The sequence below is a fragment of the Ceratotherium simum genome, chromosome 10, assembly GCF_057802395.1.
Source record: "Ceratotherium simum simum isolate JZ-2026a chromosome 10, ASM5780239v1, whole genome shotgun sequence".
Lineage (NCBI taxonomy): Eukaryota > Metazoa > Chordata > Mammalia > Perissodactyla > Rhinocerotidae > Ceratotherium > Ceratotherium simum.
This window is the reverse complement of record NC_141909.1, coordinates 53,408,863-53,433,191: the sequence shown is the minus strand read 5'-3', so window position 1 is coordinate 53,433,191 and position 24,329 is coordinate 53,408,863. Positions and strand designations below refer to the sequence as shown.

Sequence of the window (24,329 nt, the reverse complement as noted above, 5' to 3'; positions counted from 1 at the left end):
AAATCTTTATCCTTAAAGAAAACCTATTTTTCTCACTCAAATCAGCAAAGTAAAAGATAAAAGTATAGAACGCAAAGAACATGTTAGAAAAAAGACACTGAAACAAGATGAGCAAACTAAACCTAAAACAAGCAGAAGTAAGAACATAATAAAAATTAGAGTGGAAATTAACAAAATAGAAGGGGAAAAGAATCAGCAAACCTAAAACTTGGTTCTCTGAAAAGATCAACAAAATGAGCAAATATTTAGTTAGACTGACCAAGACAAAAAGAAGACTCAAACTGTTAAAATTAAAAATGAAAGAGAAGGGCCGGCCCCGTGGCTTAGCGGTTAAGTGCACGTGCTCCGCTGCTGGCGCCCCGGGTTCGGATCCCGGGCGCGCACCAACGCACCGCTTCTCGGGTCATGCTGAGGCCGCGTCCCAGATACAGCAACCAGAAGGATGTGCAACTATGACATACAACTATCCACTGGGGCTTTGGGGGAAAAAAAAAGGAGGAGGATTGGCAACAGATGTTAGCTCAGAGCCGGTCTTCCTCAGCAAAAAGAGGAGAATTAGCATGGATATTAGCTCAAGGCTGATCTTCCTCACAAAAAAAAAAAAAAATGAAAGAGAAGACATTACTACTGACTACAGAAATAAAATAATTATAAAGGAATATGAGGGACAATTGTTTGCCAATAATGGATAACAGATGAAATGGACAAATTTCTAGAGACACAAATTTCAGAAACCAAGTCAAGAAGAAATAGAAAATATGAGTAAACCAATAACAAGTAATGAGTTTGAATAGGTAATCAAAAACTACCCACAAAGTCCAGGCCCAGATGGCTTCGACTGGTAAATTCTACCAAACATTTAATATTAATGCCAATTCTTCACCAACTTTTCAGAAAAAAACAGAAGAGGACGCAACACTTTATAGCATTATAATAACAGCCAACTGATTATAAGGCTGTTATTACCCTGATACCAAAACCAGACCATCACAAGAAAACTACAGACGAGTCTCTCTTAGGAACAGAGATGCAAAAATCCTCAATAAAATACTAGCAAATTGAACCCAGCAACATATAAAAAGAATTATGCACCACGACCAAGTGGGTTTTATCACAGTAATACAAGCTTGGGTTAACATCTGAAAATCAACTAATGTAATATAGGAAGTCAATAGAATAAAAACCAAAACCACATGATCATCTCATTAGACACAGAAAAAGCAGTTTACAAAATTCAACACCTTTCCACAATAAAAACACTCAACAAACTAGGAACAGAAGGGAACTTCTTCAACATTATAAAACGAATATACGAAAAATCCATAGTTAACATTAATGGAGAAAGACTAGATGCTTTCCTCCTAAGATCAAGAACAAGACAAAGACGCCACTCTCATCACTTCCCTTCAACACTGTACTGGACGTTCTGGCCAGGACAATCAGTCAAGAAAATGAAAATAAAAGAATACAAAATGGAAAGGAAGAAACAAAACTTTCTATTTGCAGATGACATGATCTTAGACATAGAAAATCCTAAGGAATCCATTATACCAACTACAACAACTAATAGACGAGTTCTGACGAGTTCAGCAAGGTTGCAGAATACAAGATCAATATACAAAAATCAACTGTATTTTATATACTAGCAGTGAACAATCTGAAAATGAAATTAAGAAAATAATTCTATCTAGAACACCATAAAAAAAGAATAAAATACTTAGGAATAAATTTAACAAAAGACGTACATTATGTGTACACTGAAAATTCCAAAAAAAAAAAATTAAAGAAGATCTAAATAAATGGAAAGACATCCACTGTTCACAGATTGAAAGATTTAATATTGTTAAGACGGGAATATGTCCCAAAGTGATCTACAGACTCAATGCAATCCCTATAAAATCCCAGCTGGCTTCTTTGTAAAAACCAAAAAGCTGATCCTAAAATTCAAATGGAAATAAAAGGAATCCTGAATGGCCAAAAGAATCTTGGAAAAGAACAAACTAGGAAGATTCACACTTCCTAATTTCAAAACTTACCCCAAAACTACAGTAATCAAGACAGTGTGGTACCAGCATAACAACAGACGCACAGATCATTGGAATAGAATTGAGAGTCCAGAAATGAACTCTCACATTTGTGGTCAATTTATTTTCAACAAGGCTGCCAAGACCTTTCAACGGAGAAAGAACAGTCTCTTCAACAAATAGTGCTGGGAAACTGGACAGTCACATGCAAAAGAATGAAGCTGGACTCCTACCTCACAACACATACAAAAATGCACTCAAAATGGATCGAAGACCTCAATGTAAGAACTAAAAGTATAAAACTCTCAGAAGTAAATATGTGTAAATCTTCATGACCTTGGATTCAGCAACAGTTTCTTAGATACAAAAGCACAAAAAACCAAAGTGAACGAAGATAAACTGGACTTAATCAAAATTAAAAACTTTTGTGCATCAAAGGATACTTTCAAGAAAGTCAAAATACAACCCACAGAATGGTACAAAACATTTTCAAATTATATATCTGATAAGGAACTCATATCTAGAATATAAAAAGAACTCTTACAATTCAATAATAGACAAATAACACAATTAAAAATTGGGCAAAGAATCTGAATTGACATTTCTCCAAAGAAGATATACAAATGGCCAATAAGCACAGGAAAAGATGCTCAACATCATCAGTCACCAGCGAAATGCAAACCAAAACCACAAAGAGATACCACTTCATACCCACTAGCATGGCTATAATCAAATATCACGTAATAATCAGTGGATTGTTGGTGAGGAGGTGCAGAAATCAGAATCCTCATACACTGCTTGTGGGAATATAAAATGACAGAGGCACTTTGGAAAACAGTCTGGTACGTTTTTAGAAGTTTAAACATAAAGTTACCATTTGACCTAGCAATTCCAATCCTGGGCACATACAACCCAAAGAAATGAAAACATGTACATGCAAAAACTTGTACACAAATGTTCATAGCACCATTATTCATGATAACCAAAGGGTAGGAACAACCAAAATGTTCATCAACTGATAGATAAAATGTGGTATAGCCATAAAATGGGATGCTACTTGGCCATAAAAGGGAGTGAAATACTCATTCATGCTACCACATGGATGAAAATATTATGCTAAGTAAAAGAAGTTAGAGAGAAAAAGGCCACATATTGTATGATTCTGTTTGTATGAAATGTCCAGAATAGGCAAATCCATAGAGAGAAAGTACATGAGTAGTTGCCTAATGCTGGGGGGATGGGCTTCTTTTTGGGGTGATGAAAATTTTCTAAAATTACACTGTGGTGACGGTTGCAAAACTCTGAATATACTAAAAATCACTCAACTGTACAGTTCAAACAGTTAAATTTTATGGTATGTCTCAATAAAAGTTAACAACAACAAATACTGAGGGGAAGCTACTGGCATCTAGTTGATAGAGGCCAGGGACACTACTAAATATCCTATAATGCATAGGTCAGCCCCCCTATAACAAAGAATTATCTAGCCCAATATGTCAATAATGGAACTCTTTGCTGTGGAGGGCTGTCCTGTGCATTGAAGAATGTTTAGCAACACCCTAGCCTGTACTCATTAGATGCCAGTAGCATAACCCCACAATGGTGACAATCAAAAATGTCTCCAGACAGGACAAAATGTCCCCTGGGGGACAAAATCCCCTCTCCCATCCCACTTTGAGAAGCACTGCTCTAGGAAAAGAGGACATTCCACAGTGTTTCTAAAACAGCTGACGAACTTCCACAATAAAAATAAAGATCAACAAATCTGGTTACATTAAATTTTCAACCTCTTTACGTTAAAAATTAATGTCCATAGAAAAGCAAACACAAGAAGGGAAAATATTTAACAGAACCTAATGCTGGTGAGAGTCCAGTGAAGCTTTCACACACATTGCTAGTGGCAAAACAAATTGGTGTTTACAATCTTATAGAAACCAATGTATCAGTGTTTATCAAACAACCACAAAACATTCACACCTTTTACCAATTTATTCTGAGAATTTACGAAAAGGAAATAATCCTAAGTAAAGCTATGTGTATAAAGACACATAATATTTTTTTAACAGTGAAAACTTGAAGAACAAAAGTTCAACAATGGAGGTATGATTTTATAAAAGACTGCAGTCATTACAAAGGAAGATAATGAAGACTATACAATAACACAATAAAGTTATGAAATTGCTGGGGGAAAACGAAAAACAAAACTTTAAGATCAAAATTACTACAGCTACATATATACACCACAAATTCACAAGGCAAAAAATCTTGAATTACAAGAAAAATGCTTCTTAAATAGTACATTCACAATTTGAAATGCTGGAGACATTTTTAAAATACTTCTTTACAATTGTACTATGTCCTGAGCTGACTTCAAAAGATTATTTTATTTTCATGCTACCTGACATGAATTATTCTTCAAGACTTGTAAGGTTACCAAACCATAATCGTTTATCAGACTTAATCTCTTTGAAATCCTTCCTTGTGAGTTAAAATGCAGCCCTTAGCTAAAAAGCAGGACTCACTGCTGGTTAGAAATATGCAAATTTTAAAATGAGCTTATGCAGAGCCGGTCTTCCTCAGCAAAAAGAGGAGGATTAGCACGGATGTTAGCTCAGGGCTGATCTTCCTCACAAAAAAAAATAAAAATAAAACAAAAAAATAAATAAAATGAGCTTATGAGCAATCACACATATATGTGGCCAAAATTATTTGAGAGACATCCCATACTTGTAAATTTTTTCTTACTATACTAAGTCCTGGTAACTTGAACTCAATTTCCTGCAGTTTAATTCAATTCTCAAAAACACTTGGTAAACATTCCTGTTGCATGCTTAACACTAAAGAGATGTCAAAGATTCCTATATAAATTGATGCATTCTCAGTGCCTTCTTTAAAAATGCAATTTCCATGCTTTATAAAATACCAACAGATGCTTAACACCTTTATGATGATAATTTTGGATCAATATTGGAGGGATTTGAAAAGGTCTATGCCCCTTGTGAAAACTGAGACACCCAGAGAAAGCCTAAGAGAACAAATTTTTTAACAACCACTGCATTCGGTTGTTGCTGCAAGACAGTGTTACAAAAGCAGTAGTCTAATTCACATACGTAAGTTCTTTCAGACATTTCATCTCACCTTTCTTCTCTGTCACCCTTGCCAAAAAGAGTAAGAGAGGAATTTCGGCGAACGTTAATTTAAATAACGTACAGAAATTACTGGTAGGCACTGCCATGTGTTTTCACATGAATCAATCGCTATTTTTCAAAAAATCAACAGCACTGCCATTACAGTCAAATAAGCACACTACAGACATCAAAGAATTGTAAGATTTTTTTTAAATGTAAATGACACTTTTTACTAATCAAGTACTAGATATTATTAGTTGTCCCTTTATAGTTTATGAAACCTGCTGCCACAGGGAATAAAGTGCCCATCAGTTATACCTATCATTGACCTTGTTTTCAACATTTTATTATTTACAATCATTGCTCATTTACAAATAATTATGGGTCAAACCTAAATAAATACAAAGTAATACAGGTTGAACTAAAAATATTTTGGCATTTCTAATAAAATCTTTTCCTTATCAACTAGTAACTTTCAAAAACTCCGACTACAGGGGCCAGCCCAGGGATGTAGCAGTTAAGTTCGTGCTCTCCACTTTGGCAGCCCAGGGTTTGCAGGTTCAGATCCCGTGCAGGGACCTATGTGCTGCTTATCAAGCCATGCTGTGGTGGCATCCCATATAAAGTAGAGGAAGGTGGGCACAGATGTTAGCCCAGGGCTAATCTTCCTCAGCAAAAAAGAAGAGGATTGGCAACAGATGTTAGCTCAGGGCTAATCTTCCTCAAAAAAAAAAAAGGAGGAAAGAAAAAGACTCTACAGTAAAGAATACAAGATTTTAGGCATTAATAAGTAAGAAGTTATGCTTAGAAATATTTTGTTTTCTATTAACTTTTAATTTTCTAATTATCTTTCTAATTGAAGAGCAAGTGCCTATTTTCTAATTTTTAAAAGCAGAAAAGTACTATGCTCTTTAAGAACTAGCTAAAACTATATTTATTAAAATATAGCCTATTTGTTAAAAATAATAGTACCAAATGACATTTTACTGTTGCACTAACTCAACTATGTTCTAACTTTAAAAGCACGCACAACAAATTTAAAAAACCACTATCATACTATAAAATAATAGATAATCATGAAATAGTTAAATATAGATCTCTGGTGACAATATGTCAAATTTAAAATCTCACTAGAAAAGTATACCCATTAAAAACAACAACCTTTTTCATCTTAGTGCTTTTATAAAGCCTTCACACTCTTGTAAATTTCACAGATTGACATTTCCTTTGACAGTACTTATACCATATGCATATAATTTCAGTTCATCTATTATTAGACTAAGGCGAATAACATTAGTAGAATAGAGAAAATGATCAAATCATAGCATATTTACATGGAAATCTTTCTATGATAATTAAGCTAGTAAAAAAAGACCATAGCAAAACAGAATAAAGACCAAATTTTACCTTTTCTGTATTGTAATATAAAGATTTCAAAGTAGTAAACAAGGGTGGACAGCCTTTACTGAAGTTAACCCTCAGGAACTTATCCATTAGTTCTCTAAATTTTTCACCTAGAAACAAAAGTATACTTTGTTATACTTAGACTGATGCAACCAGTTCTCAAAATGATTCTACAAATAAAAATAAAACACCCTCAAAAACAATTATCCCCCTCTCCAAATTTTAAACACAAAAAGTCAGTCAGCATTATTTCTTGTTTGTTACCACCAAAGAGCTTAACACCCAATATCTCAGTTGGCAACTATATTTTCCCCTAGATCTAGGTTCAAAATATCTTCAAGGAACCCTTCAAAAGATAGGTAAACAAAATGATTGCACAGGTTTGAGTAAAAGTAACCTACTATTCATTCTGAATATACCCCACAACAAGTATCTGTCCTGATCTCACTGATCAGCACAGACTCAGTCCTACTGTCTGCAGACAACTCATGAAGCACTCTGCAGACTCTAAAAAGATTCTACTGTAACCAGCGCTATATTCAAGTATCAGCCAAGATATCTTTTTAAACACTAAAGCAGTATTTACAAATGTTTTCCGAATCAACTAGTGATTTACTTCAACATTCATTCATTCCACAATTATCTATCAAGCACCTACTACGTGCCAGGCACTGTTCCAGGTATTGGGGAGATAGTAGTGAGTAAAACAAAAAAATTTTTTTTAACCCTGCCCTCATGGAACCCAACATTCTAGTGAGTGAGCTGGACAGTAGGTAAACACGTTAGACACTAGACTGAGCCCTGGGGTATTCCAACGTTAGAATTAAAATAAATACCTTATTTACAACATCAAGTAAATAATTCTATTATTGTTACATCTTTACCATAAAATTGTGGTGTCATTTTTTGAAAGCAGAAGAAAATTGAAAAAATTTTCATTTTAAATACAAAGGCTCTGGCTCAGACAAACGAACTTTTTGACAATAAGGGTTAATACATAAGGACATGGATTTGCCCACTCATTAAAAAAAACAAAAGGGATATATATGTCATGAATGGTTTAACTTAAAGTAAGACTACTGAAATGATCTCTTAAGGTTTCTTTACGAATCACAACACTTCACAAAAAAACCAACAACCCACAGTGTTTATTTTCATTTGTTGTAACTGACCATGTTGAATAAAACATGCATACGCAATATAATTAGATGTCATAAAAATTTGAAAGAGAAATTTAAATTTTATTGACTAGAAAATTTATAAAATATAAAAACAGGTTTAACATTTGTTAACTCAATTTATTATAAAGGCTGTTTTCAGATGATCTCTAATCTTTGTATCAGAGGAAGTGCTGGAAAGATTTGATCTCTGAAACCACTTGATTTTTAAGGAAGTAATGATATATATTTAACTCAGTGAAATTTTGTGTTGTCTTGGTATACATCCTATACGATCTTTTGAAAATCACAGTTACTTAGAAGAATGCATAAATCTCCACTTACTTTGTATGTGATCTTGGGCAAATAACTTGTCCACTAAAAACCTCACTTTCTCTACTATAAGATGAGGATACTACCATCAGCCTCCAAAGTACTCTTGTATGGCTCAAACAAGCTGGTAAGTATACAGCAATAAGCAGAGTGTCTGGCATACAGTAACCACTCAATAAATGTCTATCATATAGATATCTGACAGCTATTGTACTTCTATACTTAACATATTTTCCATATTTGCTATCATCTACTAAGAAAATAAGCATTTTATCTTCACGTCAGAGGCTACTTGGAACTCCTCTTCTTGGTCAACTTTCTCAGTCTATTCAGATCATACTGGTAGATTTGACTTAAAAGACAATATACTCAACTCTCAATTATCCACAATATTGAAAGCCTCTCCTCCCATTAAACTGTTATTTAGACTATGCAGCTATGAGAACGAATGGGGAAGCACTTCTGCTGATAGAGCACTGAACTCCAAATACTGAATTCTAATTAAGAAAAAAGGAAAACTAGGTGCAATCTATGCTACCACTTTTGTATAGAAGGGGGAGAAAAAAAGAAAACTATGCACAAACTCCCCACACATTTTTTGTATGTGTATGCACAATGCATTTCTGGAAGAACACAACATCTACTGGTAACAATGGCTGTCTCTAGGTAAGTAAACTTGGTGGCCAGGGGACAGAGACAGAAAGAAGATTTTTCATTTAAAAACTCTTTTGTACCCTTTCATATGGAACTGTATAAATGTATTATCTAAACAAGAAGCCTACATTCAGCTACTCAACTGCTCAGTCACACCCTATAACCCCAAATTACTATTTACCCATCTCATAATTTTTTCCTTTAGGTATAAGAAAAACTCTTTCACAAAATAATCTCCCTTCTTCCTTAGTTATTTTTAAATAATTCTTTAGTACTCCCACAGTCCTTCCTTTAGGAGGAAAAAAAAAAGACCATCAATCATGTGCCAGTTGAGCATTACAGCTTACAAAACAGGTTATCTGACTACACAGATGCTATGCTCATTCTTCTCTAGATGTATAGCATAGATGCACAGAAAAACTGATATCCCCAAATCCATTGCTAAAATTATGTACATAAACAGCAAGATCAGACTGTATCTGATTCACTGGAAATTTATTCTAAATATTGGAGCATGTCCCCAGTACAAAACAGAAATGATAATTATGTGACCTGATTGGAGGTGTTAGCTAACACTATGGTGGTAATGATAATGAAATAAACAAACATATGAAATCAATATGTTATACACCTTATAACTGACATATAACATTGTGTAAGTTTATCTCAATAAAAAATAAAAGTAAATAATCTAATGAAACAAAAATAAAATAATGAAGCAAAATTTGATTAGCATTCTATGTTCAATACACTGGATTATCTCCTTCCCTCTCCCTCCCTCCTTGGCCAGTGAAGACTAACAGAACATGATGAATTGGACTAGTTATTTTGAAAAGTACCTACATCCCTGCATTATTTTCACAGCACTTAATATTTTAGGCTGTTGGAGAATCTCCCCAGGACTTCCACTGTGTTCACTACTCTGTAAGTAATAAATCTTTTTATCTAAAAACTGGAAAGCATTTTCCAAAACTTATCTTGCATTCTCAAGTTCCATCACATTTCTTTTTTTTTGTGAGGATGATTAGCCCTGAGCTAACATCTGTTTCCAATCCTCCTCTTTTTGCTGAGAAAGATTGGCTCTGGGCTAACATCTGTGCCCATCTTCCTCTACTTTATATGCGGCACACCTGCCACACCATAGCTTGACAAGGGTCAAGGTCCATGCCCGTGATCTGAACCTGCGAACCCCAGGCCACCGAGGCGGAGCGTGTGAATCTAACCACTACGCCACCAGACCAGCCCCTCCAACACATTTGTTTTTGTTTTTGTTTTTTTATAATTTTATTTATTTATTTTTCCCCCCAAAGCCCCAGCAGATAGTTGTATGTCATAGTTGCACATCGTTCTAGTTGCTGTATGTGGGACACAGCCTCAGCATGGCCGGAGACGCAGTGCGTCGGTGCGCGCCCGGGATCCGAACCCGGGCCACCAGCAGCGGAGCGCGCACACTTAACCGCTAAGCCAGGGGGCCGGCCCCTCCAACACATTTCTTAAAAAAGATCTTAGTGCTTTTGATAATGCCGAGATGCCTTTCTTATTACACATAAAAATATTTCTCGACAGGCAAAAATACTTCTTGAAGTATTCAACTTTTGCACAGGTACAAGTATTTGCACAATTTTATATATGCTCAACGGAGCTTTGTAAATACATATATGTTGAACCTCACAGTGATGTCGACCTTGAACCCAGGCCATCAGATCGCTCTAAGTGGGACCTATCTTGTAAAAAGATCCTTTTAGCATTTCAAAGACAGAATGCCCCGAGGGTCCAGGAAGATTCCACTTTAACCTAAATCGCACTGTCACATCAACAGTTGATTCCAAGCTATCTTTCAGTAAAAATGTAGTTCCTATCATGTACTGAGAGCTTTTAGCAAACTTTAATGACTATGAAAATAAATCTAGGCAGTGTAAATTTGAAGCTCCATGTTCCATAAAGGAATAATAGAACTAAGAAGTCTTGTTTGTAATCTTAGTTAAATGAGTTTTTTCTTTTCCTTAAGAGGCATACGAATGCATCTGAAAGCTCCAAACTAAATCTCCACTCACATTGTGAAACACAAGATACACCCTGAGACAGATTAAAAAAAGGAGAAGTCAGACGCAAAAGGCCACCTATAGTATGATTCCAATTATATGAAATGTCCAAAACAGGCAAATCCATAGGTACAGAAAGTAGATTAGTGGTTGCCTGGTGCGGGGGTGGGGGTCAGGGGGGTGAGGAATTGGGAGTGACGGCTAATGGGTATGTGGTTTCTTTCTGCAGTGATGAAAATTTTCTGAAACCAGATAGTGATGATGGTTGCACAATTCCATGAACATACTAAAACACTGAGTTACACACTTCAAAAAGTGAATTTTATGGTATATGAATTATATTTCAAAAAGCTGTTATTTTTTTAAAAAGAAGATATAGAAATCTGAGCCCAAGCATCTTCCATAAAAAACTTTTACTAGGGAAATGCTCTTCCCTGACCATATATCACATCTTGGAAATTCACAATGCATATATTAAAAGTTCTAGGAGGTTCTACAGAAACCTGATTGATTGTGATTAAACCCAAGTTCCCCAAACTCACTGAACTGAAGAACATCTCAGTACACCAGCACCCTCCCCACTAAGCCTATTAATATCCACTTAGACTTAACGTTCCCTGGAAGACATTAGCGAAATCTGTTCTCAGTCTTTCACAAAGACAAAACAAACAGAGAAGATCAGAATATTATTATTCATCTTCTGTGGAACCAAAGGCACTAACAGAAAATGAATTTTTTAAATAAATTCGTATCTACTGTCTAATCCCATAAATTTCTAAGAGCCTTTTCATATGTTTTCAAAGTCAGTCAACTAAAAAACTTTTAATTTCCATGAATCTTTTGATAAGAAGAAAATTATAACCCAATTATTTAAACAAATATTTTCATTGTAAGGGAGAATTCACTAGAAAATATACTCCCTCCTCACCCCATGCCTAGATTTTTAAGTTATATTAGCTTTCTGGGGTCTGACTTTATCAAAAGACATGCCAGAAGTTCCGATAAGTAATTCACAATCCACAGCACTTTCAACTAACAATAAAGATGACTTTAAGAAAAAAGGCACAATTTTCTATAAAGTCATTAAAGATATTAACTATCTAAAGAACTAATATACTCTTTACCTCCTATACAGCGCAAAAGCGAATGAGGTCAGCTACATGCAACAACTTGGATCAAGGTCATGAATATACTACTGTTTGGTAAAAGCAATTCACAGAATACATATCATAGTACTCCAATTTACATAAAGTACAAGAGCAGGGGTTCTTTTGTTTTTGTTTCTAGAAATAAAAAAATACATAGAGTGCTACAAAAATAATGGCATGATAAAAAGCAAATTTCAGGAAAGTGGTCAACTCTGAGGAGAGAGGGCCTTCAAAGGGAATGGTGATGTTCTCACAGACTGCATTGGGCATAAAGAGCTCACAACTCTCCTTGAATTTATGCTCTAAAAAAAGATCTAACGCTACAAAACTTCCACCACTAAATCATAATACCTCACATATAACTTGTCATTAATTCCAGGGAATTATTTTACCTTCTAAATCTGGTGTTTAATTTTTAAAGTCACGAAAGAAAAACAATTTTATATAAATAATTTCTGATACTTAAAACCAACACATACACATACAATGAACACTCTTATTAACATATACATAATAAATTCATAACTGATCACTCTCACCCACAAAACTAGTGTAGATGTAAACTCTATACCACAAATTTTTAAAATGTGAATGGTGTATGAGTAATTTCAACAAATAATTATTAGTGTTACAAAGATATCCTAATATTACCTGGGACAAGATTCAAGGGTAATCTTCTAGGTGACATTGCTCTGGGGTGCTGCTTACTAATTTCTTCATAAATTTGAAGCCTCTCTTCTAAAGTGCCTATTATCAGTAAATACGTATAAGAATCAAAGCATCAAAACTTTTATCTATGATAAAATGCTAACAAACTTTAAAAATTACGATATAGAAATTGCATTATCAATATTAAAGCTGCTCTCAATTTTGGTAAGAATGACATTAACTTTGTGGTGGTGAAATAATATAAACAGTAAATCACCATTTTAAATCCAAGCTCTGGAGAAATTCAAAACTTCTTTCACCAAGACAAATTCTACATCCAACTCAAATCATATACACACAAGACACACAGATACACTGCACTTCTCTTATATTCCTTAGGGCACAACCCATGAAAGAGAAAAATGTTCCTTTATAACATATCTTACATAAACCCTCTACCCCAAGGAAGCCTACATATATCCCCAGAAAAGTCTATAATGCCTACTGATTAGGCTTAAAGAAGCAACAGTTTTAGGATCATAAATGCAAACGTTTTATAGTTAAAAAGATGAACTAAACGTCTAAGGTGGCTTTGACACATAAAATCTCCAACGAAACTCCAAAATAAAGAACCCCATTAGTACAGATTGTTTCAAGTGGCAATTATTTCTCCCAAATATAATGATATAAAATATACTTCTAACAGAAAGCTGTATCTTCCCTCCCAAGACCAACCTAATTTTATAGTACTAAATAGAGGATCTATATATAAACTACATGACACTCTGCAACAGCAATTTACAGAGTAGGATCTGGGTCTACTTCATTATTCTAAAATAACATCCTGCATAATTTACAAAGAGAGATTACATGTATTATTTTATATAAGCAGAAGACAATTTACAGCAGAATTTTAAGAAAAAGCAAACAAACCTGTTTTAAAACTATAAGGTTTTAAGTGGATTTTGATTCAGGCCACAGAAATATAATCATTTTAAGAATAACCCTTGGTGCTAGAAATCAAGGTATCTCCATAGTAAATGTAGTGTTCAGTATCAAGATTATCAACACCACACTTTAAAAGTAAAGTTTGATTTTGTTTAGACTCCTTCCTTCCCCCAATAATATGTTTTGGAGCTCCAATGTGGTTGGATTTTAAAAACTGGGATATGCGAAAAATAATTTTCACCTTCTGTTAACAATTTGGAGACTTCATGAAATATTAAGGACCCTTATATTAAAATTTACATGAAGGCTATTGCATATTTTAAAAAAAAGCAGTTCTCATATTTATGCCTAATCTTAGAGAAGGACAAACTGTAAGTATAAAAAAAACTTCTCTACCACCCCACATATAACAAGTCTTATAAATGTAGTTCAATTAACATTAAGACATTAAGACAAAACCAAAACCAAAACCATTTCAACACCCTATTTGAAGTCACAAGTTGGAGCTCCAGAACTTACCATGGGGGAGAAAAGGTCCTAAGGAACCTAAAAAAATAAAGTAATGTAATTAGTTTTGTAATCAATACATTTTATAGTAAGCACGGATCCTGACATTTGGAACATATTACATTCATTTTACTAAAACATTTAAAAAATCTCTATTATTAACTACACATCAGTAATTGGTAGTTTAAAGAAAAATCATAGTTATCTCACATTTCCAACAATCAGACATATGACTTGTGTCCTATTTTTTTAAAAAAAAGATTACTGATCTAATATTTTAATTATCATTTTCTTAAAAATATTTAAGAAAAAAATTTAATAATTTGTGACATTAAATTTTAAATACAAACAGAAAACCTAGATTAATTTATAATAGTGATTAGGATACAACAAATAAATTTTTCTCATAGCTCATACTATTATTAAATGAATATGGATAGCTACCTATTTACCATACTTTTTAACTTTAAAAATTCTGCTGTTTCAATACCATTCAGTCATAGTTTCATAATTATTTCAGCCATATATTTATCCATGAGTAAATATAATTTTAGGAATATTAGCTGCTCCTAATATAACATTTAATTATGAAAATACTAGGAAAAATCTGGAATAATACTCTAGATTTCTGAAAAGGGTCAAGATTACCTAATTTCAAAAGAAGATGTATAACATTTTGCTCTACATAAAATTAGCCTAGTTTGAAATTAAGAGAATAATTTTTATGCTGATACTATATACTACATACCCTCAGCAAAATGTCTTTCTTATGTTTAGAGGTGGAGGGTAACAGACTTCTAATTTTTAAAAAATATTAAATAATTATGATGTCTCCCAGAAAGGGAATGCTCATTTTCTTCCCCATCTCTCTAGTTAGTCTAAATTGGTAACATTTTAACAGGTCAAGGAACTTAAAATTACCTGTAAGTATTTATCACTTAAGTATAAATATCTGAATTCATTTTCACTCTCATGTTTAACCTGTATATTTCCTAAATGGAAAAATGAATGCTAATGCTAAAAATATTTACCCTCAAGTATTATTACAAATTTACATTTTATTATACTTAAAACACTAGTTAAGAGAAGGTAGAGGAGAAAAATTACATACTAAGTTGTAGAGCTTTTTCCAAGCCTTCATAATAACACCAATTTTCTGCATTCCGATCAATTAAGTTTTTGAATACTTCACTGGCTTCTTTTAATCTTCCCAATTTCAACAGCATTTCCCCTAAAATTAAGTTTAAAGTCAAATTCATTTTACTTAAACATTAAATATCTTCCTGATCCCAGAGATTTCACTAAGCAATATTAGTATAATAGATGTTTATAAAGACAGAATTGCATGTTCTTCCCTTTGGAGCACAGTTTAGATTAATTCACAGCTTGTCTTAAGAAATGAACTTTCATTAACACATTCTACTTACTAACATTCATTTTTGGCTCCCTCTCACACGCCAAATACACATATAGGATATTAATTTGTTAGTAAAAATCTCTGCATTATACACATTTTTATATACTCTTTAAGATCAAGACATCCTATAGAGATCGGTAAATAATTCTAAAGAAATATCCCTACCTTCCTACTGCAAGATTTGAATGTACTTTTCCTGATCAATTCATATATTAAACAAGTCTCCACTCAATTCTCTTAGTTTCCTTTCCAAGTTACTAAAATTGGAGAAATTTAACTCAGCAAAACAGTAACACTAACCACCACTCCACAGCAAAAACTACACAAACCATGTTCACACGTGGGTCACTTTAAGATTCAGTTCCTTCTACTAAGCCATATAAACTGAAAGTGGATATGGGAAATAAAAATCTAAACTTCTCAGATATAATGGAAAGTATACCTAATCCAAGATAAAAGAGAGATTCTCAAAAAAAAACATATCTCAACTTTCTATCCCTAAGATTTCACATTCCCCAAAGAATCTATTTCAAACAAATAACCCTTTGAAATGTCTTCAGTCATACTATTTCAGCTTTCATCATCTTGGAGGAGGCAGCATATTATAGTGGTTATTACACACTATTATTTTACTATTTATATGTATTATATATTACTCAAGCTCTAGAGTAAGACTACAGGGGCTGGCCCAGTGGCACAAGCAGTTAAGTGCACGCACTCCGCTGTGGTGGCCCGGGGTTTGCGGGTTCAGATCCCGGGCGCGCACCGAAGCACCGCTTGTCACACTATGCTGTGGCAGCGTCCCATATAAAGTCAAGGAAGATGGGCACAGATGTTAGCTCAGGGCCAATCTTCCTCGGGAAAAAAAAAAAAAAAGAGGAAGGTCAGCATCAGGTGTTAGCTCAGGGCTGATCTCCCTCAAAGAAAAAAAAAAAAACAAAACAATAGAGTAAGACTACCTAGGTGTAATTACCAGTTTTACCACTTTCTAGTTTTGTAACCTTGAGCAAGTTACAAAATTCCAATGTCCATATCCTTACCTATAAAATATCAACTACCTCAGTCTGCTTTTGTGATAATCAACTGAAACAATTTACTTAAAGTGGTTAGCACAGTGCTTGGTATAAAGTGAATACACATAAACATTTGCTACTTGAACCTATAAACATGCCCCATTCCTCCACAATTAACTTCTGGCTAGTCCCATTTTTACTCTGCTTACCCTAGATATAATACACAACAGCATATTTTTCAATTCCAAAAACCTTTGTCACCTGTTAGCACCATAAGGCAAAGGTTATTACTCAAGCAACATACAGGACAAATAAGTACACTTGCATATATTCAGAAAGTAAGTGAAAATCTAACCTAAAAGTTTTTTAAAGGATCTTAATATGCTAATGACTACAAAAGACAAATGTGTAAATATCAAAGGTCTCTGGGTCTGCAAAGTTCACTGAAAACATAAAAATACCATAACCCATTGCTAGAAGCGATGTAGAGCATTGTCTTTATATTCAAATTGATGGCCCCCAAATTACCCTCACTAGTAACATATGGATGAATGTGGTCATGCTGCAACTTGCAGAATTTTTTAACTAGAATTGATCTCACTTTATCATATCTAATTTTTAATCACAGTATTCCCTATTGATGCCACAAGAGAGAAACAGGAACCTCAGAGTTAACATTTAATCAGGAAACAGCAATAATACATCAGAACATAAAATAACTGCCTTTTGTCTTTGCTCCCATCAATTACAGGAGGTAGAACAAGAAAGAAATCAAAATATTATTTATCCTTATTTTACCAATAGTTTGAAAAATAGTGTTGTAGTTGATATTATTAATACTATTCACAATAAAAATTAAACCAGTCAGTTGCTATACATTACCAAGTAAGAGTAGAGGATAGCAGTTAAAAGGACTCATGAAAAGACATGAAGGAAAATTAAATGCATATTACTAAGTGAAGACAGCCAATCTGAAAAGGCTACATACTGTATGATCCCAACTATATGACATTCTGGAAAAGGCACCACTATGGAGACAGTAGAAGATCAGTGGTTGCTAGGGGTTGAGGGCAGGGAGAAACAAGCAGGCAGAGCATAGAGGATTTTTAGGGCAGTGAAACTACTCTGCAAGATGCTATAACAGTGGATATATGTCATCACACATTTATCAAAACCTAGAGGGTGTACAACACCAAGAGTGAACCCCAAAGTAAACTACAGAGTTTGGATGATTATGATGTGTCAACGTAGGTTCACTGACTATAACAAACGTACCACTCTGGTGGGGGATGTTGATAGTGGGTTGTGCATGTGTGGGGACAGAAATCTCTGTAATTTCCACTCAATTTTGCTGTGAACCTAAAACTGCTCTAAAAAATAAAGTCTATTTAAATTTTAAGATTTTATTTATTTTATTTTTCCCCCCAAAGCCCCAGTGGATAGTTGTATGTCGTAGCTGCACATCCTTCTAGTTGCTGTATGTGGGACTCGGCCTCAGGATGAACGGAGAAGTGGTGCCTCGATGCGCACCCGGGATCCGAACCCGAGCCACCAGCATCGCAGCGCGCGCACTTAACCACCAAGCCACAGGGCCGGCCCCTCTATTTAAATTTTAAAAAGAGGCTCTGAAGTCAGAAAGATGTGTTTAGAAATTAACTCTCCCTCCTAAATGGCTGGGTGACTTTGGGCAAGTCCTGAACCTTTCTTAAGCCTTAGTTTCCTCAACTATAAAATGAAGATACTAAATAGTACCCACATTAAATGCTAAAAAATTAAATGCAATAAAGCAGTTTAAGCAATTACCATACTCTGATACACTGTAAGAGTAAATAAATGTTAGTTATTATTTTTAATAAGTTTTACAAGTCCTGCAAATATATGAAATTTTAGTTTTAAACTAATTAATTTAGTTGGACATTCTACTTAACACAGTATTGCTCAGGAAATGGATAACTGATGAGCAAAGATTTGTATAAAAGAAAAATAATGCTTTACCCTTTGTTGAGGAACATTTTTAACAAACTATTTATCAAGATCCTGCCTTGATAATTAGCCCCTAATGAAAAGAAACTAATCTTGTTTTTATGACGATCCCAGTGTCATCCTTTACTATTCCCATTATATTTTACTATATATGGAGATATATATTGTGGGGGAGAAGGAGAAGATATAAAGGCAGTATAACATACTGCTTAAGAAAATGGAATCTCGGGCCGGCCCTGTGGCTTGGTGGTTAAGTGCGCGCACTGCAATGCTGGCGGCCCGGGTTCGGATCCCGGGTGCACATCGAGGCGCCACTTCTCCGTCCATCCTGAGGCCGAGTCCCACATGCCGCAACTAGAAGGATGTGCAGCTATGACATACAACTATCTGCTGGGGCTTTGGGGGGAAAAAATAAAATAAATAAAATCTTTGAAAAAAAAAAAAAAAGAAAATGGAATCTGAAGTCAAAATCCCTGGATTCAAATACAGTACTACCCAGCTTACTTAGCTGTGCAACTCTGGGCAAGTCACTTAACCACTCTGTTCCTTGGTCCCCCATCTCAAAAATAGATATAACAACTACATCATAGGGTTCTGAGGATTAAATTAATTAATAATGGCTTAATAATAAAAGTGTTTAGAGTACTGCCTGATAATAGCAAGTCCTACTTAAGTGTTAAGACAGAAAAAAGGATATAGTTTTTGTTCTTTTCTCTAATTGAGGCCATTAAAAAGGAAAAAGCAGCTCAATTTACCTTTAATTTCCTCCACCAAAAGTTTATCACATATTTGTCTCTCATATGTTTCTATATGTTCCAAAGATTCCTGAAATAGATCTGCCTCTCTCATCACTTGATTCTGGTATAATATCAGTTCACTATATTCATAGTCTATTTTGTTGGGAGGAACCTGAAAAAAAAAGACCAAATTATCTTATTTATATAATTACATAAAGCAGTTACAGATCTTTACTATAACTGCTTTCTCAGGAAAGTCATTCACACAGACTTAAAAAAGCAACCTACGAGCAGTTACAAACAGAAGAGTGACTAACAGCAAAGATGATTAATACATTCTTTAAAACAAATGAAGGGATGAGAACTTCTGCCTATGGCAAAGTGAAGAGGTCAGCAAATCCTATACCCCCAAAAAAGTATAAAAATGGTTAAAATCCTAAAGAATCTACAAAAAGAACTACTAGAACTAATAAGGAAGTTTAGCAAGATGAGAGAATATAAGATCAACATATGAAAATCAATTATATTTCTATATACTAGCAATGAACAACCTGAAAAGGAAATTAAAATAATTTCATTCACAAAAGCATCAGAAACAACAAAATATTGAGGAATAAATTTAAGAAACAAGACCCACATACTGAAGAGTACAAAACATGCTGAGAGAAATTGAAGACCTAAATAAATGGAGAGACATTCTATTCCATATTCATGGATCAGAATATTCAATATTGTTTTGATGGCAATTCTCCCCAAATTAATCTAAAAGTTCAATGCAATCCCTATCAAATCCTCAATAAGCTTTTTTGCAGAAATTGACAAGCTAACCCTAAAAATGTAAATGGAAATCAAAGGAACTCTGCATGGACAAAAGAATCTTGAAAAAGAACAACAAAGTAGGACATGCACTTCAAATTTCAAACTTACTATAAAGCTACAGTAATCAAGACAGCATGGTTGGTAGTGGCATAAGGATAGACATATAGATCAATGGAACAGAATACAAGGTCCAGAAATAAGCCCTTATATTCTGTCCGATTTTCTTTTTTTTTATAATTTTTATTTATTTATTTATTTTCCCCCCAAAGCCCCAGTAGATAGTTGTATGTCATAGCTGCACATCCTTCTAGTTGCTGTACATGGGACACGGCCTCAGCATAGTCGGAGAAGCGGGGCGTCGGTGCACGCCAGGGATCCGAACCTGGGCCGCCAGCAGCGGAGCGCAAGCACCCAACCGGAGCACAAGCACCCAACCGCTAAGCCACGGGGCCGGCCCTGGCCAACTGATTTTCGACAAAGGTGCCAAGGCAATTCAACGGGGAAAGGGAAGTCTTCTCAACAAATAATAGTGAGACAATTAAATATTCACGTGCAAAAAATAACCTTAGACACATACTTCACAGCATATACAAAAATTAACTCAAAATGGATCACAGACCTAAATGTGAGTGCTAAAACTATAAAAGAAATCTTAGAAGAATAGGATAAAATCTATGTGACCCTATGCATAAAAGAAAAATTGGCAAATCAGACTTCATCAAACTTATAAACTCCTCCTCTTCAAAAGACACCATTAATAACATGAAAATACAAGTTACAGACTAGCAGAAAATATCTGCAAATGATATATCTGATAAGGAATTTATATTGAGAATACATAAGGAACTCTTACAACTCAGTTGTAATACAAATAACCCAATTAAAAAATGAGCACAAGATTTGAATAGACATTTCATCAAAGAAGAAATAAAAGTGGCTAATAAAAACATGACAAAATGCTCAATATCATTAGTTGTTAGGAAAATGCAGAGATATCATTAAAACAGACACTATTACACACCCACTAAGATGGTTATCATCAAAAAATTGGACAATAACAGATGTGGGCGATGGGTAAAAAATTCTCATACACTGCTGTTGAGAACGTAAAATGCTTCAGCCACTGAAGAAACAACTGGGCAGCTCATTAAAACGTTAAATATATACTTAGCATACTACCAACTAATTTCATTCCTATTTATCTACCCAAGAGAAATAAAAACATATGTCCACACAAAAACTTGTACACCAATGTTCACAGCAACGTTATTCATAGTAAGTAAAACTAAAAACAATCCATGTCCACCAATTCATGAATGGATAAAGTGTTGTATATTCATACAATGAAATAGTTTTCAGCACTAAAAAAGAATGAACTACAAATACATGCTCTAATATGGATGAATCTCAAAAACATTCTGAATAAAAGAATCCAGAGACAAAACACTACATTATGACTGCCTTTATCTGAAGTTTCCAAAAAAGGCAAATCTATAGAGACAGAGGCAGATCACTGGTTGCTTGGGGCTGGAGATTAGCGTGGAAATTGACTGCAAATGGGCACAAGAGAACTTTCTGGGGTGATGAAACATTCTAAAACTGGATTGTGGTGATAGCTACACAAGTACAGATTTACTAAAAAAATCTTTGAGATGTACACTTACAATGGGTGAATTTTATAGTATGTAAATCATACCTCAAAAAAGCCTCTTATACCTCTTAATTATACCTTTTATTACGAAAAATAAGAAAATTCCAAACATCTGATTTTAACCAACAAATTGTAGTAATATTGTGTTTAAAAGGAAAGAGTGTTTATCAAGCCCAGTGAATACAGTACAGTACACAATTGTCTTTGGGTAAAGACTTCATTCCCAGATAAAGACAAAGAACTAGTCTCGATAGAGAATTCTTGAGTTGGCAGTAAAAAGCTAAGACACTAAGTAAACATAGTGGACTTACCACACAGTTTACCTCCTCCCTTAAGAGAATACACAAAAATAAGAGAAGATTAAAAAATATATAAACCAATAAAAATAGAACATACGGGCCGGCCCCGTGGCTTGGCGGTTAAGTGCGCGCACTGTGCTGCCGGCGGCCTGGGTTCGGATCCCGGGTGCGCACTGACGCACCGCTCCTCTGGCCATGCTGGGGCCGCGTCCCACATGCGGCAACTAGAAGGATGTGCAGCTATGACAGACAACTATCTGCTGGGGCTTTGGGGGAAAAATAAAAAAAAAAAAAAAAATAGAACATACAAGATTTCAATGAACTTCTGGGAGACAGAAAGCAAACGAAGAATAAGGGATGAAGTAAAACAGAAGTAGCTCAAGCCTAGAGCAGCTGTAAAGAGGAAATCATTAGGGAGGGTTTCCATCTACCCTGGAGACCCCAAACAAGGTCAGGATTCTGACAAGTAAACAGAGGGAAGAGGAAGGCGACATGCGGCTCAACATTAAGGGATTAACTGAAAGGTTGACCCCCACCCCATTTCCATCAACTCTGCAGCCAAAACCTTGTCTAAAATACCCTGTATCTTAGGCATCTATCCCACTCGAAGAGTAAAGAGCTCTTCTCCAAAGAAAAGTAGACAGCCCCAGAGAACTGGAAGCTAAGGAAAAAAAAAAGACAAGATATCTACACACCTATGTTCACTACAGTGTTATTCACAATATCCAAGATATGGAAACAACAGAAGTGTCCATCAACAGATGAATGGATAAAGATGACGTGATATATATATACAATGGAATACTATTCAGCTATAAAAAAAGATGAAATCTCAGGGCCAGCCCAGTGGCGTAGCAGTTGAGTTCGCTCACTTGGCTTCAGTGGCCCGGGGTTCGCAGGTTCAGATTCCAGGCTTGGACTGGTGCACCGCTTATCAAGCCATGTTGTGGCGGTGTCCCATATAAAGTAGGAGAAGATGATGGGGCTGGCCTGGTGACGTTGCAGTTAAGTTCACTCGCTCTGCTTCAGCAGCCCGGGGTTCGAAGGTTCAGATCCCAGGTGTGGACCGACACACTGCTTGTCAAGCCATGCTGTGGTGGTGTCCCATATAAAGTAGAGGAAGATGGGCAAGCATATCAGCCCAGGGCCAATCTTCCTCAGCAAAAAGAGGAGGATTCGCAATGGATGTTAGCTCAGGGCTGATATTCCTCACAAAAAAGTAGGGGAAGATGGGCACGGATGTTAGCCCAGGGCCAACCTTCCTCAGCAAAGAGAGGAGGATTGGCATCGGATGTTAGCTCAGGGCTTACCTTCCTCTCACACAGACAAAAAAGATGAAATCTTGCCATTTGCGACAACATGGATGGATCTTGAAGGCATTATGCTAAGTGAGATACGTTAGAGAAAGACAAATACTGTATATCACTTACATGTGGAATCTTAACGAGCTGAACTTATAAAAACAGAGAGTAGAATAGTGGCTACCAGGTGCTGGGAGTGGAGGAATTGACGAGATGTTGTTTAAGGGTACAAACTTGCAACTAGTAAATAAGGCCTGGAGATCTAATGCATAGCATAGTGATTACAGTCAACAACACTGTATTATAAACTTCAAAGTTGCTAAGAGACTAGATCTTAATTGTTCTCAACACAAAAAAGAATGATAATTATGTGACATGACAGAGGTTTTAGCTAATGCTACTGTAGTAATCATAATATCAATCAATATATAACATATCAAACCAACACATTACACTCAAACCTACACAATATAATGTCAATTATATCTCAATTAAAAAAATTTAAAAATAAATTTTTTTTAAAGACAAAAGAAAGAACAAAATAGACCTTTTAAAATTAAAAACATGACTGCTAAATAAAAGCTTCAGTGAAAGGATTAAAAGCAAACTTGTTCCTGATTGTGGTGGTGGTGGTAGTTACACGAATCAGCACATGTTAAAATTCATAGAACTACACACCAAAAAAGGATCAATTTTAATGTATGATATTTTTAAACAAAATTTAAAACAAGAAGAAAATTAAAGAAATGTATACAAAGTAGAATAAAAAGACAAAAAGACTGGCAAAAGTTAAGGGATAATCTAGAAGAGCACTATCAAACTAATAAGCGCTCCAAACAGAATAAACAATAAAAAAGAAATTTTCAAAGAAACAATCTAGGATAAAGCTGACAACCCAAAAACCTACTTCTCCGCCTAAATAGACCCACTAAGTGGCCAGCACAATGATTTAATTAAAATCAACACTCAGACACATTCTAGTAAAATTTCAGACTCCTTATCAGCAACCCTAGATGCCTTCAGAGTTCTACGGGAATTATGATTTTCTACGTAGAATTCTGTAACAACTAAACTAACAAGTGTAAGGATAGAATAAAGACATTCTCATATATACAA

At 34.9% G+C, this 24,329-nt stretch overlaps 1 protein-coding gene across 6 annotated transcripts in view; it reads right to left on the bottom strand.

The window, feature by feature from the left end:
- Positions 1 to 24,329, bottom strand: part of NAA16 (N-alpha-acetyltransferase 16, NatA auxiliary subunit) — a 69,335-nt gene that overhangs the window by 29,434 nt on the left and 15,572 nt on the right. For 5 of the 6 annotated variants that reach the window (XM_014789949.2, XM_087436013.1, XM_087436015.1 and 2 more), the window contains 5 exons: positions 19,162 to 19,315; positions 15,105 to 15,224; positions 14,006 to 14,032; positions 12,542 to 12,637; positions 6,560 to 6,666 (listed from right to left, as the gene is read on the bottom strand). In XM_014789949.2, the coding sequence (XP_014645435.2) occupies positions 6,560 to 6,666; positions 12,542 to 12,637; positions 14,006 to 14,032; positions 15,105 to 15,224; positions 19,162 to 19,315 (504 nt within the window). The remainder of the gene's footprint in view (positions 1 to 6,559; positions 6,667 to 12,541; positions 12,638 to 14,005; positions 14,033 to 15,104; positions 15,225 to 19,161; positions 19,316 to 24,329) is intronic. The other variant, XM_004433617.3, reaches the window with a different exon arrangement.